At 44.6% G+C, this 18033-nt stretch overlaps 1 protein-coding gene across 1 annotated transcript in view; it reads left to right on the forward strand.

Annotated features, from left to right (window-relative positions):
• The first annotated feature begins 2427 nt into the window (after positions 1 to 2427).
• RFX8 (regulatory factor X8) overlaps positions 2428 to 18033 on the forward strand; it is a 29497-nt gene continuing 13891 nt past the window's right edge. Inside the window, exons 1-8 of the mRNA XM_059825978.1 lie at positions 2428 to 2477; positions 5921 to 6044; positions 9419 to 9480; positions 10979 to 11065; positions 14992 to 15054; positions 16605 to 16668; positions 17661 to 17795; positions 17881 to 17958. Of these exons, the coding sequence (XP_059681961.1) occupies positions 2428 to 2477; positions 5921 to 6044; positions 9419 to 9480; positions 10979 to 11065; positions 14992 to 15054; positions 16605 to 16668; positions 17661 to 17795; positions 17881 to 17958 (663 nt within the window). The remainder of the gene's footprint in view (positions 2478 to 5920; positions 6045 to 9418; positions 9481 to 10978; positions 11066 to 14991; positions 15055 to 16604; positions 16669 to 17660; positions 17796 to 17880; positions 17959 to 18033) is intronic.

Here is an 18033-nt window from a genome sequence, read left to right on the forward strand (position 1 = left end):
CTCCTAATTTTAGGTCAAAATTTTGTTCAGTCAAAGTGCATGTTCATTAGATGTACTTTCTTTTTACACAAGGAGGATGTCCGTGACAACAGCTTTGCAACTTTCAGCTTATACAAGAATAAAGACTTACTACAGCTTGACCTAGTGTACAGCCACCCAGTCCTATCTGACTGGATTAAACTGAAGAAGCAGATTTCATGTTTTCAATCAAATTCTACTAGCAGCCTGGTATTTAAAAACAGAATCCCCTTTCTCTCCCACCCCTCCAAAAGTATTAGATTTATTAGAAAGATTAAAGAGACGTTTTCTGAAAAACTGGAAAAACCCTAATCAAATAATAGTAGTGTCAAGATCTGAACAGCACACAGATCTGTCTATCTCATTATTGTTATCTGGAAATTGGGCAAGAGAAATTCTGTGACCTACTTTATATCTCTCAAGCCATGGACAGTAACTGGACAGTTTCTTAGTGCAGCATTTGCTTCCTCTCATCAAAACTTTTCTGAGTGGTAGGTGTAGTCCAGGGACTTTCTGATCTGTGTGACTCTCCTTGCTTTCAGTCTGTCAACACATTATTGTTTTTCAGTTTTAGATAAGTTGTAAATGTTTTTTTCCTGCTAAGGCATCTGTGGGCCTAGGGAGCTTCAATGAACTTTGTGGAGTTTCAGATAGGCGCAGAAAGCCAGTTGTTGGCCATCAACCTTGAGAACTACCACCAAGACTGAGAGGCACATGCAAACAAGCAAGCCTGTTGTTGGAAAGTGGAGGTGAGGCTTCCTCTTGCCCAGGTACATTAGGTGGAAGGCACTGCTATGACCGCAGTGTGGACAGGCACACCTGAATCAGCGGTGAGTGTGCCAGGCATGGGCACGGCTGCAGTCTCGTAGGGGCAGAACAGCCTTCAGCACCTACTGGGAAACCCACCTCAGAAGCTCTGTAAGTACTTACACGGCAAAACCACACAGGTCTTACAGGTGCTGCAGTATGATTGCTGCTGGTTCTTATGACAGCTAGTTTAAAGTAACTTGAATAAGCTTTCACTCTGCAGTACTTGCAGGAGTATTTGCTACGTAAGCTGAATGTCCCACAGAGAAGGTCAGTAGACTACGGAGACACAAAATCAGACAACAACCAAGAACTGTAACTGAGGGAAGCTTCCGCAACATGTTATTAAGTACATTTATCGATGACCGATTGTACTGGTTACAATGTGTATACTAACCTGTGTTGTGGGCAGACATCATTTTCAAGGCTTTGGTTCGGGGCCCTGTGAGTGAATAGCATCTTCCCATGGGGTTCTCAACACAGCACGAGGCTTTACAGATTAAAAGCAACATGTATTATACATGACATCTGTGTGCTCTGCTCCTCAAAAGCAAGCTACATTGACGGACCAGAAGATCATCAACCTTCCACCATAAATTCCTCTTTTCTGGTCCCCTGTCCGCCCCACCTTTAATATTGCTGTCTACCAAGGCGTTGGCTTTGGCCATCTTGTCATAACAAAGCAAGCAAGCCAGCCTGTGTCATACGTGGGCTCCCAGCAGCTAATTAACATGAGGAAGCCACGGGAGTTTCTGAGAAGCTGAGCTCTGATGTAACCCAATGCCATCCACTGGGAAGCTTTTAGACGCTCCAGCCATACATAATTTATTTTCACCAGTCCCATGGCAGTAAAGCTCCTTTTGCATAATGGCTGCTCGCAATGGGAAAGTGCTTACAGGGTTTCAGCGGAGCAGACAGCCCTGTCACCTATCTGTACCTAAGAGAAATTAAACACTTACGGGAGTTTACAGCATTCTTGTAGAAAACTCTGAAAATAATGTTTTAAAGGCGTGCAAAAACCTATGGAGACAGCACTTACGCTATTACACAGCACCACTAAGGCTGGAAAAGACCTGTAAGACCATCAAGTCCAAATGTACTGCCGCACGGTTGTTCATCTGCGCCTCTCCCCGGCGTCTTTGTACCTCCCGGTTTACATGTAATCCATTCTCTCGCCTGCAGTTCCTCTAAGATTCGCGTTCGGCGACAGCGGGCTCGGTGCCAGGAAAGGCTGCGTCGCGGCGGGCGTTTGCACCTGAGCCGCAGGTGGCCCCGAGCCGTCCCCGGCGCGCGGGTGTGCGCCCACGCGGCAGCGGGCCCCGGATCCGCGCCGCCGAGGCACGCCGCCCCTCTGCAGGCCTGCAGCGGAGAGCGGCGGGGCCGTGCCCGCCAGGCGGGGAGCGCCTCGGCCCGGGGCAGGGCTGTCCGGTGGGCGGGGGCCGGGCCGGCTGCGCCGCCGCCCCGCGACCGGGAACCGGCTGCGACGGCGGAGGCGGCGCGCGGCCACCCGCCGCTCCGCCGGCCGGTACCCAACGGCACGGCGCCGCCCGGCCCGGCCCGGCAAGGCACGGCACGGCACGGCACGGCCCGGCACCGCCCGGGATGGCCGAGGGCAGCCCCACCTCCCTCCTGCACCGCCCCATCATCCGCTGGTGCGTGCTGCCCCCTTCCCCGCGGCCGGGGACCGGGCCGGCGGGGCGGCTGGGGGGCCCTGGCTGAGGATGGAGGGGGGAGCGCGGGGGGCGCGGCGAGGCTGGTCTGCCCCGCTCGCCGGGAGCCTCGCAGGACCTGCCGGGTGGGCTTGCTGCAGGGCGGGTGGGAGCCCGACTTCCAGCGCTTATCGCACTTTCCTCGGACAAGAGTCTCGTTTGCTGTAAAGGCCCCATCATCACGTCGGTGCATAAACGATGCCATGAAAGCAGGGAAATTTCCCTGAAAGTCCGTCTCCCACCACAAGTCTTACTGACGTGGAGGTGGTTTGAGGTGGGGGAAATGGGATTTTGTCTCAGCCTACCCTCTCACTGGGATCTGGCCCCTGGGCTGCCTTCCACTTGACGTGATGCTGCAGTGCAGATGGGGAGGACCAGAGGACCACCCCTGGCTGGAGCGCTCGTGGCTGGCGGGCCTTTACAGCGCACCACGGGTGGCTGCGAGGCTGCGCGGCCGGTGGCACGCTGGCGTTCAGTGATGCTGAGAGACTGACATTCTCCCAGGTTATGTTTCCTTGAGGTGAACCTCGTGGTTGAACTCCTCAGCGAGATACTTGCTGTGGTGGAGTAAGGTTGTCACCATCGTTTTCTTGTGCTTTGAGAAGGGCATTGTCTGCCGTCTAACAGCCAAAGAGAAACCAGAGTTACTTTCCTTCTTTCCCCAAGCACAGATGAGCCCAGCTAGTAAACAGTGTTGAAAATCTGTCTGAAACAGTAACAACACAGCTTTTAACTTGACAGCAACTAATCTTCAATCTTTTTATTCCCCCTCTCAGTAATACCTGAGCAGCGGGAATTAGTCTGTGTTTGCTGTGATATAGATACCACTATTCCCTTTTTAAAAGGACTGAAGGAAGAGAGTCATCCAAGGTCATCCAACAAGTTTGAGACACTGCATAAAACTGAATCGTAACCAACCCTTGAAAGGATGCACCGACGATGTTTTCATCACAACCTTCTGAATCACCTTTCCATGTTTTGAAAATTTTTAAATATTTAGCTTTGTTTTACAGTTGGTGCATTGACAAGAGCAGAACAGATTTTGGTCCAGAAATGGTTTAACAGCAGGCTTGCAAACCTGTATGATGGCCTGGCTGCCAACGGTTCACACACAACAGGTGGCAAACCCCAAAAACCTGGAGTCCATTTGAGGTCCCAGAACCTATCAGATAACAATCCCAACGGAAAGTGTGGACAGAAAGTAGTAGATAAATGGAGGATGTCTTTCGCTGTGTGTTTTTTCTTTAACCTCCATTTTCCTCCCTTACCACTCTTTCCTTTTGATTTTGTTGTCTTTATTAACAGTTTTGCTTTGATGCATGCCATAAGCACTCAGGTTTGGAGAACCCTGGGGCTAATAGGCAAGAAGATGAGCACTGTGCTCTTCTCTGTGTGGATTTTTTTTCCTGATAGACAGTATTTTTGTATTATGTGTCAGCACTAAGAATGTGTTTGACTTGTTATTTGAAAAAGGCTGGCAGCTTAATAGAAGATAAATTCACGAAATTATATTCCCAGATATTTTACCACTAAATAGTTAAATGCTGAGGCAAAATTGTTGGCAGAAACCAGCTACTGAAGCATGAATTAATTCCTGCTGCACTTCCAATGACTCTGGTGGTGTTACATTAAGGATGAATTTGGACTTAGGTTTAATCTCCTCCGGGACTGCTCAATTATGAAGGGGTTTGAGATGGTTGCTCTAGAAGAAAGAAGCATTTCTGCCTGCTGGGAGCCAGAGCTCGGTCAGGACTCTTATCTAGAATAAATGTCATCTACCTTTCAGCCCCATGAGGGGAAATCCCCCATTAACACAGCAGATCCCCTGTCTTTGGTGCAGGTTCCTGCTCATGTGTAGCCATGAAGCCTTTGCTGTTGGGTGGTGGGGCTGGAGGTGGTGAGGAGCTGGCAGGGACCCCAGCACAGCTCAGCCCCGGCGCTTGACAGCACCAGCCTCTGAGGTTGGTGGGTGAGAAGATGGGCTCCGAAGAGGTAAAAGCAAGGCATTTCGGGGCCTTTTGCTAGGGAGACGGAAACCTGGGGGAGGCAGTCAGCCTTCTTCCCTGGAGAAAGGGGAAGAGGCGTGAATAAAAGGTGAGGCAGACATCGTCAGGCTGCACAGCCATCATCTTCTTGCTCAGTCTGTTCTAGCAAGCCAGTTTGCTGAAGACCTTATCCACTCTCTACTGCCAGTACAGCTCAGAGAGAAAGATAAACACTTGGTTGCCTGAAATCAGGCGACTAATAAAAGAGAGGATGCCAATTTAAAACCCAACCGGCTTATCTCACCTCGTGATTATGAAAAGCCTGCTTTCCCAACCAATTCGATTATCAGCAAGGACACAGTGAGTAATTGGCACTGTGCTGCACTAGCATTCATCTGATAAATTAATTAAATATGCATAAATAATTTGATACAACGGAAGCAGAGTCAGACTAAGAAAACACTGTCATACGATCGATCAGTGTGTCATGCTTTGAAAATTAATCTCTCTGCTTCTTTGCTCCAGTTTTGCTCCTGTATTTGTACTGTGGGAGACTATTACCTTCTGACATCAAAACCATTGGCATTATCTCATAATTAAAGGTCTTTTTTTTCTGGTGAAGTTAATACCTTAGGCTAATAAGTAGCTAAGTGTACGTCTTCCTCCCCTTATTCACACAAGTAGTTGCATTTACTTGACTGTGACCATTCTGATGAGTAAGGGATTTGGCTAAAGGATGAGTATTTAAACACCTAAACCAGTTTCAGTCCTGGCAGTTCTGTTACATAGTAACTGTAAATTAAAATTCTGTTCTCTTACTAAACTTGTACTAACATCAGTGAGGTTGTATGAGAATAGAATTTGGTCCTTCATAGTTTGTGCACTCTCCATCCCAACACATCATATTGGACAGTTTAGATGGAAAAAATGCTCATCATATTATCTTCGGTATAGCGGAGACCTCTATAATTAGAAGATGAAAGTTACATCCTATTAGAGAGATGCTAATATTTTGTGTATTGTTGTTAGTGTTATAATGATGTTACTAAGTTGTATTGTTTTATTACAAACTATGAGATCTAGTAAACTTATTAGCAGAGTCTCACATGACCTCTCTTACACTCTGGAAACCAGGAAAGTAGAACTTAAAGAGTTAAAAACAAACATAGAATATATAAAAATATATATATAATATATATATGTATATTAAAAATTTATCATTTTTTCCCCAGAACACAGATTAACATAAAAGTAGTAGCTCTTTTTTTTGATTCTATGCTTCTATAAAATCAGAGTAACTATTCCAGAGTACACTGTAAAGCGGGTGAGCTATTAGAATCACAGGCTAACAATTCTTTCTTCTGATTCTGACATAAAACAATTGATGTTTTTGTTTTCAAGGATAACTGATAATTTCTGTTTGTGTGAAGGATGCACTGTACCCCGTTGGCTACTATATGAATTGTATATGGAAAGCTGCAGTCCGAATTCCAAGCATCAAGTAAATTCAGCCACCTTTGGAAAGGTACAGAGTAGATAGGATATATAAGATAAGCAGCAGAGATACCTAAGCAGAAAAATCTGATGATCAGACTGCATATATATATATATATACAGACTGCATATCAAAAGCAATTAAATAACAGAGAAGAATTAATATGTAATGTATTATGGTTGTGTCTTTTCTTAAAATGGTAAGCCCTCATGTAGACACTGTTACACTAGTTGTGGTGGAGTTTGTTTTCTTCAGGGAACTGGTGTATGTTACACTAGCAAAGATTTCTTTTGCCAATATATTTTAGAAAGCTTTACCAGGATAAACAGTGCAAGGTTAATAAACTTGTCCTGAGGAGCTGATTCTTCTGTCCTTAAAAGACCCCTTTGATCGTTACATAAATTTATATTTTCCTTTTTAAACATACTTATGGAGATTTTGCTCCAAACACACACTAAAAAAGTTGTTATAGAAGCATCCAAGCAAAACAAATGCAGATGTAGAAACCAATCTCCTTCAAAGAGTTACACTTTTTTAGTACATGGAGGTTGATACAACCCACAGAGCAATTACCACTTAGAAATCCCATTTGCAACAAACACTCATAGCTATTGAACTTTATTTAACAAATTAAGCAAGACAGAATGCCTTGTGATTATTTGTTGCTCAAGACATTTTGTTCAGAAATTCCTATTTTTACTGCTAATATTATTCTACTAGTGCCCATGGTAGGAGCTACTAAGAAATTTTTTAACACGAACCCATAATAGTTTAAGTAAAAGTTGTACCTGAAATCAATTTCATTTGTGCAGATGACCTCATTTTATGAATCATTTATCTCAATTCACTTCAGTCTAATTTTTTTTACTGGGAAAGTTAAATCACTCTTACTTAAAATTAAGATTTGAGTGAGTGATCCAGTGTGATTTATTACCATAGCTTAATGGATCATCACCCATCAGCAAGCCCATGGGTAGAATTTGCCTGGCTCAGGATAGATGTCTGCCGTGAAGCTAGTCACCTTAAAATCCCTTGGTAGTCAATGGAGAGAAATAAGTAGTTACATATGATTCCTCTCACCCTAAATGAGTCATCTCAGGTAGCTCAGATAAAACGTGCCTCGGAACTGCCTGTTCTTCTCCATTGACTACAGAGTCTGCAGCAACTAGCTTAGACATCTCTACCTTGTAACCACGTAGGTAAGATTAATCCCATCCTGTCTGTACACTTCCAGGTGCTCCAGCATGATTGAGTTACCACCTGTAAGCTAAGCCTTTTGTGTTTTAAGTTAATGCATTTTACTTTTAAGCTGGGACGGGCATGGATGAAGCATGAGTCTGGTCACGCAGAGGAGCTTAGCTGATGAGCCATAGCTGCTGTAGGTTGGTGCTTGGAACTGTTTGCTCACAGCCTTAACCAACCCAGTGCATTACCGTGCAAGTTAACACATCCAAAGTGAGCAAGCTGGGGTGCAGCTCCCCAATGGCTTGAAATGGTCTGTCCTTTGGCAGCAGGAGGTGGGACCATGCAGCAAGAGGCTGAGGAGGGCAGGAACTGCAGCAGCACTGGTTTAAACTAAAGGTGCACATGGAATCGGTTACCACAGCCTAGCTAATGGGGTGACCTGTTAATCATCAAGCTGTAGTACACATATACAACCATATACAGCAAGCTGTAGTAACCTGACTGCATTACATGCGTGTGAACTTGTCGTGGTTTAAGCCCAGCTGGCAACTAAGCACCACACAGCCGCTCGCTCACTCCCCCCCTGCCCCAGTGGGATGGGGGAGAGAATAGGAAAAGTAAAAGCGAGAAAACTCGTGGGTTGAGATAAAAACAGTTTAATAAATGAAATGAAGTAAAATAATAATAATAATAATGATAATAAAAATTGTAATGAAAACAACAACAAACAAGAAAGGCAAGTGATGCAAATGAAAACAATTGCTCACCACCCTCCGACCGATGCCCAGCCCAAGCAGCGGTCCCCCGGCCAGCCTTCACCCTAGTTTATATACTGAGCATGACATCATATGGTATGGAATATCCCTTTGGTCAGTTGGGGTCAGCTGTCCCGGCTGTATCCCCTCCCAACTTCTTGTGCACCCCCAGCCTACTTGCTGGCGGGGCGGTGTGAGAAGCAGAAAAGGCCTTGACTCTGTGTAAGCACTGCTCAGCAGTAACTAAAACATCCCTGTGTATCAATACTGTTTTTAGTACAAATCCAAAACACAGCCCTATACTAGCTACTATGAAGAAAAATTAACTCTATCCCAGCCAAAACCAGCACAGAACTGTAAGGACTTTTGCAGTCAAGCCCCGTGTGAATCAAACTGTGATGATTTAAGACACTACTAATCTCATCTGCCCTATCCCTCTGCCCAAATACACCACTGCCTCTGTAGAAGAGGCAGTGGGAAGAAGTAATGTGTCGCATGCCACATAAGCTCCAGTTTCACAGGCTGTCCTTTTAGGAAAATGGGATTATGCTAAAATACCAGCTTGAGAAAGGGAGCAGCTGGGGTGGGTGCACGCAGAAATGTGCAAAGAACAGGACCACTCCAACACCGTTAAAGCTGGAGGTGCATGCTAGTGTGACTTGGGGACATTTGTCCTTTAGCAGGCCTTTGGACCAGCAAAGTGCACTTTGCACAGAGTCCATGCTTTGCACTGCTAAGAGGAGTCTCCCCTCACTCCTCGCTAACGTTGAGTACTCCATCCTCTGTTCCTGCTATATAGGGAATGTTAGCTCCAGCTGTCCTGGGTTAGTCTCTGTCTTCATGGGACAGCTCATGCAGAATAATCATGAAGTGGATTATTACCCTGACAGTATCTAATTACTCTGTAGGGCCTAATCTTGACAGATGTCGCATGGCCTCAGTTCACATTTACCACCGCGGTGGTCAAAAGGTTGCTTTGCTGCTTGATGATTCAGGCCCTTTTAACACAGATAAGTCAGGCCCTATCCTGCAAGTACTCCTTGCAAGAGTGAGTGGGTGGGCAAAGAGTGAGTAAGTCCTACTCGAATGAGTAAGGCTTGCAGGTCTGTCAGAGTACTGGAGAATCACGGCACCTTCGAGTTCCCCTGGCTGATATATCCCACCTGACTGCGGGTGGTCTCCTGGTGTGTGTACTGACTGTGTTTCAGTGCTCCGTAAGACGGACTAGTCTAAAATTTCCTACCTGAGGGAGGTAATCCCTTAAATTACTTAGATTTGGATCCGCAAAAGCCTGATTGAGTTCAGTTCAACAGTTACCGTTTGAGAGGTATGTAAGAACAGGTATTAGCCTGCAAACGATGGAAAGCAAAAGAAGTTATTAAGGAGAAAAAAATGTAGCAGATACGGTTTTGCGTTTTAGAATGAATTTACCAAGTATCTCTAATTTTCTGTTTGTTTTTTTAGCTTATTCGGTTAGTTTTCCCAGGGCTGGGGACAAGAAGGCTGGGCACAAGAGGGAGTACCAGGTATTGGCTTTGCTACCTTTGTTTAAAAACGTTATTTATAACTGTTCTAAATAAAATTGTAAAATAGCTGAATTTTCAGCTCCAGCACTGTAATACAGCAGCTGAATTGTTGGTTGCAAGTCTGTAATGTATCACAAGATCCAGAGTGAATCGTGATGTCACCAAGTACATTAAAATAGAGTTAATCCCATGAAAATCACCACCTCAGAGCTGCTTTTGTAGGCCATGAATTCCAGTTCAGACTGGTTTTAAAAAATTAGCGCTTTGAGTTGTAATAGCTTTTACAGCATGGCTTGCGTGAGGCGTCTGCCAGACATCACAACCTTACTCAGAGCTCTTGAGACACCAGGTCAGGAAAGCCTGGCTCCGGGATGCACGGGGGTGGCAGCCGTGATTAGTGTCTGTGTTGTGTTTTTCATCCTTGCACATATCTGTGGAGTGACCCAGCATGTACTGGTGGTCAACGGAAATGTTGTAAACAGTTTAAAACCATTTAAATCAGACCAACTCAGATCCTCCTCCTGCATGTCCTTTCTTTTCCCTTCCCTCTCTTCTAGAGGGCAGAGAGTTTGATAGTCTTTCATCGAGTCGATGTCCAAATTCATAATCACACTCTGAACATCTAGACTGGGAAAAAGGAATGTTTTAGGGGCATTGAGACACCGTAATTTTACAAGCATTTTGAGAAGCTGTCAAGTACTGGCTTTGAGAATGACATGCCCTTACTTGATCTGCGATTTTTCTCCACTAGTCTGGACTTGCTATCAGCTTGATCCAGCGAGATCCTTTATTTTGGGAGTGCCTCACCGCAGACACTCCCAGGCTTCTCCTCGTAGCTGGCAGGATTTGGGAGGGTGCGTGATGGCCCCCAGCCTCCACGCTCTCTCTTCCCATCAGCAGCAGGTTATCCTCTGCTGGCTGCTGGCCCGAAACCGCTGCCCGGCTCCCCTGGCTTCCCAGTCACCCAGCCGGGCAAGAGCCAGCCTGGGTGGCAGGGATGGCAGCTCCGCTGCTCACTGAGGGCAGGATAAACCTTAGAGAAGGTCTGGCAGGCTCCTGGGGTTTAGCTTGCCATGACGACCGAGGGGCCACCCAGTCCCTCAGCTACTGTGAACGGCTGTGGAACAACTGCACTAAATCCTTCAACTTCCATGGGGATACGGGGTCCTCTCTCAGCTGGGACTCTGGTCCCTGACTTCACTAAGTGTCCTGTACAAATCTGTTGCACCCCATGCACCAGCTTATGCTTGTTCGTTTAGAAGGCGGCATCATTCCAGGGCAAAAACTGTTAAAAAGAGTTTGTAAAGTTTCTGCAATTGTCTTCTTTTGGGGAAAATACATTTTCAACAGAATTTGAAAAAACAAATGTAGCTTTTTTTACTTGGTCTTTTCTTGTTTAAATAGGATGATTATCTGCTTTCAAAGGAGGAATATGAATTATTTGCTGACTTGTTGAAAATCATATGCTTGTCAATTCATGATTTTTTTTATTTTCTAGGTATCATTATGACGGAATAACTATCAAGAAGAACTCTTCCCTTTATGCACGTTATTGCTTTCTTCTGTCTGAAAAAAATTGTCCCAGGTTTGTTTTTTTAAATGTTTTAATCATAAAATGTCACATGATAGTCTATATATTGTCTGTATATAAAAGTCTGTAAATCATCTGTTGAACATTGACAACAGTATTATATTTTTCTTCTTATTATACACACTGTAAAAGTGCTGTGCCATGAAGGGCTGTGCCCTAATAGAGAAGCTTCATTTTGAAAACATACCCTGCCTAACCAGACTTCCTTGAATTGGACATTTTAGCCCTGTAGATCTTAAGAGCAGGAACTTGTGCCAAAATAAACCTATTGACAATTGCTTCATGACATTGTAGCACCTTCCGTATTAAACAGTAGGCTGAAGAGACATGTATTAAAGCATAAATGCACTGTTTTGAAGAGCCCCACATGCAATCATGTTATCTGGGTTTTCCTACTACTTGAAACAATGAGGCATATTACTTTGAAAATACTTCCTTCACTTTGTTTTAAAATTTCAGATTTTAAAATCACCTCTTGTAAGGAAACAACAATGAGAAAATGTATAAGATGAGTATAAACTGATTGCAAAAATTCAAAGTCTGAAAACAATTGATGAATGTAAAATACTTTGGCAGACTAAACTGTAGACATGAGCACGTTCCAGTTATAGGCAGGTGAGGAAGAGTTCTCATGGTTAAGCTCATGGTTGAGATAAACAAACCACAGGCCTGCGTTTCTCCCCAGAAAAAAAGGAAGGGAAATGCTGCCACCCCTTAGCAATTTTACACTCCTTTTAAATGCACAGAAGAAAAGTAGGTGCAGCCTATGCCTTGGACTTCGGAGACCAGGCTCATATCCTCACTCTCTTACAGACTTGTACATGACTTCAGTGTGTATACAGATAAATTCTGTACTTTGGTTTCCATTCTTTAAAATGTAGATATAGCATTTTTCTATAGCATGAATGTTAGAGGATTACAAGTCAGCCTATTAAGCATCCAGATATTCTGGTGACAACGAAAGCAGTTTCAGTGTCTGTGGTATTTTACATGAGAGTTACTTAACTGAGTGCATGCTCTGTGAGAGAACGGAAGAATTATACCCATAAGTTTATTGCCCTTCTCCACGTGTTTTACAGCAGAGTAATGTTGCAGAAGTCCATGGAGTGACGATGGTAAAGAATGGGACAGGGCAGAGGATCAGGTTCTGCAGATGATCAAGTGGCAATCGGTTGTTGTGAGACCAAACAAATTATTCATAGGCAACTCGAGGCTCATTTCCCATGAGACCCTTACTGAAGCGATATCCCTCACTGCCCGTGCACCCAGTATAACCAGAATAGGCCTTAGATTTGACGTCCATAACGAGGAAAGGTCTTGGCCACTGTTCAAGGAACATTACAGGTCTGTGGCTGCCTCCCTGCTGGTATTTCTTCTTCAGGGAAAGAAAGGTGTTTCCCTGCAGCATCACCTGAAAACAGCAATCTCGCTGGGCATAGTAGGAGAGCTGCTAGCTGTGGTCGTAGAAGAGGTGAGAGAGAGAACAGAACCATTTGAATTGTTGCTCCTTTTCCTCCCAGCATAGAAACATGCCGAAAAATTACAAAAAGTAGGAGGAACCAAAGAAGCGATGTTGGCCAAGTCCAAGCCAGGTGCAGAAGCAAAGCCTTTAGCCACTGCTCAGAGCCAGAAGCACCACGTATGCCAGTATAGCTTGTGTCCTTGGCCCCCTCATGGAAACGAGCCATGCTCCCTGCCAGGATGGGGAACACGCTGTAGCCCCTGCTTAGCCGTAGGGGAGCCGCTGTGCTGGCTGCAGGCCTCCCTCCTATTCTCCACCAGCTGCGGGGGGTCCTTGCCCAGACACCTGCTCCTTATAAACTGTATTTCACTGAGTCAAACCGAGGAAAAGGAGGCTGACATAACCAGCCATCTTGATATAGTTTCTTGGGATAACTTTTCAGATTTGAAAAAAAAATCAAAATATAAAGATCATGTTCAGACAAAGATCATCTTTCTAGTTGCAATAGAAAAGTCTCTTAACTGCAAAATCATCTTGTCTGATGCTTCCGTCATTGAAGACAGTTATAAGAAGTCACTAAGCTGATGTGTGAAGCCAGACAGCTGAAATTAGAACAGCTTCCACTCTAAATACAGCCACGTGTCCCTGTCCCAAGCCAACGTGCACAACTGCAACACCTGGCCTGCTGGGTGTTGCAATTACTTCTTAGTGTCTGTTAAAGGCCAGCAGGAAAGAACAGAGAGAAATAGTAAAAAAGCACAAAATATAGCCAGAGATGCATGAGTAGCACAACTCCGAAAAAAATAATTAGGCCACATGCAAAATAAGCAGCAGCTTCAACCAAATAAGTGAGTTTATTTCCATCTGTATTCAGAGTTTTGTACATTCTTTGCAACTAAATAGGAACACATCAAGGAAATACCTCATCTTTACTGTCCTCTCAGTAGGGTTCAGTACTTTTTGAAATCAGAATCAATTTTTCATGATCCAATGAAGTTGATAAAAACAGCAATGGTAAATTCTAGATTTTTTTTTTTAATTAGAAAATTAAAATTTGGAAAAAGAGTAATAAAAACTTGAAGACTTTTCTACCTGTGAGAACAAATTTTGTTCTTGCAGAGGTAATTTTATAATTGCAGCAGGGGTATATGACCCATAACATTTCAATTTTTGAGAGTGTGTTGGTGTGGAAATTTCCAAATTATAGTAAAGAAGATTTTTCATATACCGTTGCAGTGCAGTCCAGCTGCTGGTCTGTGGACCAGACCTAGCTAATGGGATATACTTTTCTGGCTCGTTGCCATTTCCCTCTGGCAGAGACAGGGGATGCCTGTTTGAGTAGGGAACGTGTCCTAAATAACTATTGCTCCCTCCCATGCCTGGACAGAGTCCAACATGCAAATGCTTTTTCTGGTGCATCTACCTGAGGGGAAGGTGGAGCTGGGAGCCCAGTTGAGAGACCAAGGCATCCACCCAACCTGTGGGCTGGTGCAGAAAGGGATGGTTTCAAAACTGTGATCCACGCTCTCTAATTAATAAAAAGAATATTTTTTGACCATATTGAGATAGTCGGCACTTGGCGTGGTGCTGGTAATGAGGAACTAGGCCTGGGAAGGATCTGGCAGGTTCGGAGCTTTGCTTGTTAGGGTAATAGAAATGGCAGTATGATTATAATCGTTTGCCTTTGACTACAAAGAAGGCATTTGCCTTTTGATAGTCAGTGGGGCCTCAGATGGGATGTGTCACTTGGTTGAGTTGGAGTGATGAAGATGCTCTTATACAGCACCTGTGAGTTGGTTTGTTTGGAAATCTTGGATATTTTAAGGTAAGTGTACCGCAGCTCTGATGATGATGTTATGAAAGTAGTGTAAATACAACTGTACCCAATGAGGTCTCCGAATATATTATGGAGATTCAAGGGAATCTGGTATTTTACTGATTTGCATTACAATAGGGTGCCTTCTAGGAATGGGAGCTTTGGGGATGAGCTCTCCCTAAAATGGCACTTGCTCTGGCACATCAAGGAGCCTTGTGTATTGCAGTGTTAAAAAAACACCAGTCAATTCTGGCTTTGTAAGAGTTACTTTATGATTCTAGCAGTAGGGAAGGTTTGGGCTTCTGACTTTCTAGTGAAGCAAACCCATGGTTTTTTAATAAAAAAAAAACTGATATGAATCTAGCAAATTAGCTTTTGTAATCTCAGTGTAATCTGACAGTCAATAGCATGCACATTCACCATCCTCCCTCCTTTCATTTCTCCTTTGTCCTTCCCGTTCACCTCCCCTGTTAGTCTTTTTGTCACCCCTACCACTGTATTTCCCATTTTAGCTCTAGTTCCCACCCCATAGCATCATCCAAACTCTGCAAGAGACATGGTGAAATTCCTTGTGATTTTGCTGTCACCCGTTTTCCCCTTCTCCCACCCACCTCTTGTTTTGTGTGTCCTGTCTTTACCCAGGCACAGCTCTCCAGGAGAAGCGAGCCACTCTGCCTGGCAGCCGAGCACCTCTGCGGGCACCGGGTGAGTCCGAACCCCCTTTTCTAACAGCGGGAGCACATAGACATTAGCTTCCCTTTGGTATTTGCACTTAATCGTCAGCGAGCTCCCGGCTGGCTGCCGGGGTGCGGGAGGACCCACACAGCACCCCTTCTCGCACCTCGCCATCCCCGCGTGGGGGGAGCGGGGAGCCAGCCTGCCGTGGGAGCCAGCCCACTGGAGGAGAGCGATGCTGATATGTGTTGCCATAGCAGCAGCAGCAGAAGATACAGCTGGCCGCCTTCTTGGGGAGAGCAGGAGCTGGAAAATATTCATTAATTTTGTTTCACAGGCTTTAAAAAATCTGCAGGAAGGACCCATTGAAAGAAGCATTATGAAACATCTCTACTTACACATTATTTCCTTTGTCGAGCCACCGCTCTAAAATGTCTGCGAGACAGGGTCGACAGCGTTACCAAACATACCTAACGTGAATGTCATGCCCTGCCGTGGGCAGCCAGTTTGGTTGTTTTGCTGGAGCACCACCTTCATGGCAGAGAGTAGTGGCAGAGGGGAAGGCAATTTTTCAGCTGGAAGGGTTAGTCCTATGGACAGCACAGAAGCGAGAGGAGGCATTTTCAGCGGCTTGAGTTTCCAAGCAGATAAGCTACTGCATGTAGTCCTCTGTCCCTTCAGGACATGTGGTGGCACCCTGGTTTATGATACATCACAGCAGTGAAACCCAGCAGCCAGGATCTGATTAGATAGCCTGAGTGTTGGCACTCACCAGCGGAAGCACATTTTCTATAAAGCCCCTGCCCGTCACCCTTCAAAACAGCCGAGGCCAAAAGGACCCTGGGGTTTGAAATGCCTTCACAGACAGCGAGCGGGTGCCAGCAGCAGTTGGGGGCTTGACTGGAGGAATCCAACTCTCACAGCACGCCCCTTTTCCTAGCAACGTTGCCTCTCCCTCCTGTAGCATTAGCCTCAGCAAAACGGGCAGGAGAGAGGGAGGAGACGGTAAAGCAGGAAAGCAGCCTATTGTGCCTGCGTCCCTGGCTTTTCAGCCAAAAGCCAGCGGTCAGGTCCTTGCAGGTCCAGGTGAATTCTGACCGTGCGGAACATCACGGCAGGCTTGCAAAGTAAATGGGGGAAAGTCAGCAACAAAGTGCCATCTAAACTGATAGAGGGTGCAGAAAACGTAACTACTGTGACATCAAAGCACAAGGATGATCATGCTTTCATTATTTGCCTGTTTATAATTATTATTATCATTCCAAATGAACTGCAACTACAAACACAAACCCACAATTTTGGTGCAAGAAGTTGGAAGACATTGCACTGTTAAATGGCTAATACCTTGCCATCTTTATAATGAATGGTTCAGTTTTATCTTAAAATTAAGAAATTGGTCTTCAGACTCCTTAGAAAATCATGGGGCTCCCGAATGACAGGAAGGAGAGCGGGGTTTGTTTCCCAAACACGATGCTTCAGCTTAGTGCACTCTATCCAGTTCGAGCTCATTTTCTTACTAAATACAGAATAAATTGGTGAGCTTTTTAAAGGGCTTTTTTCTGTTGTATATTTTACCACAGCGGAAACGCCTGCAGTTCTGGAGATGCAGCTGGTTACAAGAGCAATAGCCAAAAAAAAAGAACAGTGAGTTCCAGATGCATTAGACTTATAACAAAATGTCTATCTGTGTGTTTAATTAGAACTGCTATATAATGCGCTTTCATGAAACACAGTTAACCCATCATATTCTTTGAAATAGTATTTGTCTGTGTAATCCCACTAAATGCTTACTTCCCCCACTCCTATTTCACCTGGTAGCTAAATATTTTTGTTGTCTTAACGTCGGCTCAAATAATTTTATCTGTGCTGACAGTGGAAATTGTGGCTGACAGCCCAGGTTTTGAATATTAGGGGAGTTAGTGGGGCACAACCTTCCTTGCCTGAGGCCCACGGGAACAGACCCTCATGCTGCTGAGCCGGAGTCTTTTCAATGCGCTGAGAGTTTATTGTCACGATAAGTATTTAAATTCTGGGAAATGATTAAGAAAAAAGAGCACAACCCCTGCTCACCGACAAGAGCAGATGCGAGGCTAACCTGTGGCGGTTCTCCCATAAGCGTGCTGTCATGGGATGGCTCGACACCGGGGTTGTTGGAAGTCAGCCAGCAGACCATGAGCAACAAACTTATGGGGACCAAAGTGAGGAGAAAAGGAGAGACTGGATGTCTGTCTTATTTTCACGGAGGACTCGGGTGTGGTACTGAGTGCTCTGAAGTAGCTGTAATGACAGCTGATGAGAAATGTGCTGTCACCCCGACAGCAGAGCCAACTATCTGCAGCCTTACTTAGAAGGTTACAACTGTGACATGAGTGCTATAGAAAATACATGTTGAAGATATGAATAGCATTAAATATTCACTGGTTTTGAAAAGAAATTCGTGTACTCTTTAGGATTTAAATATTTAGTCAGCCATGATTATTCTAAAAAAAAGGACAAGCATTCCTCTGAAGAAATACATCTTATTAAAAAATCATGTTATACAATTTCACGAAAGTACTTAATACCTTTAACAGAACCGACAAGATAATTGTGATCTTTTCTTTTTTATTGTTCAAAATAAATTCTGATGCATTGAGAGCAAGAATTTGCACTGTTCTCCATCTGTCATTTATCTGAAGACTGAACAAGAGAGATTTCAGTACCCTTGCCCTGAATTCAGCAGATTCTATCTTTGGGAGCAAGAGCTAGGGAAGAAATACCCCTACGAAATGGTAAGTTCAAGTATTCAGTCCTCAAGTGAGTTAGCTCTTTGCCTGTGTGATCTTTTGGTACCCTCTTTTTGGTCACCTTCTCCAGGTGATGCTGCTTGCCAATGAGTACTACAGCCATTGTCAAGATATTTTACATATGGTGAGAAAGGAAGAGCTTGACAAGGTATGCCTTTGCTTTAATAACACTCATTCTGATGACAGCAAATGACTCTTAAGGACAAAATTGTTTCTGTGTATC

The sequence above is a fragment of the Gavia stellata genome, chromosome 1 (assembly GCF_030936135.1).
Source record: "Gavia stellata isolate bGavSte3 chromosome 1, bGavSte3.hap2, whole genome shotgun sequence".
NCBI classification, from domain to species: domain Eukaryota; kingdom Metazoa; phylum Chordata; class Aves; order Gaviiformes; family Gaviidae; genus Gavia; species Gavia stellata.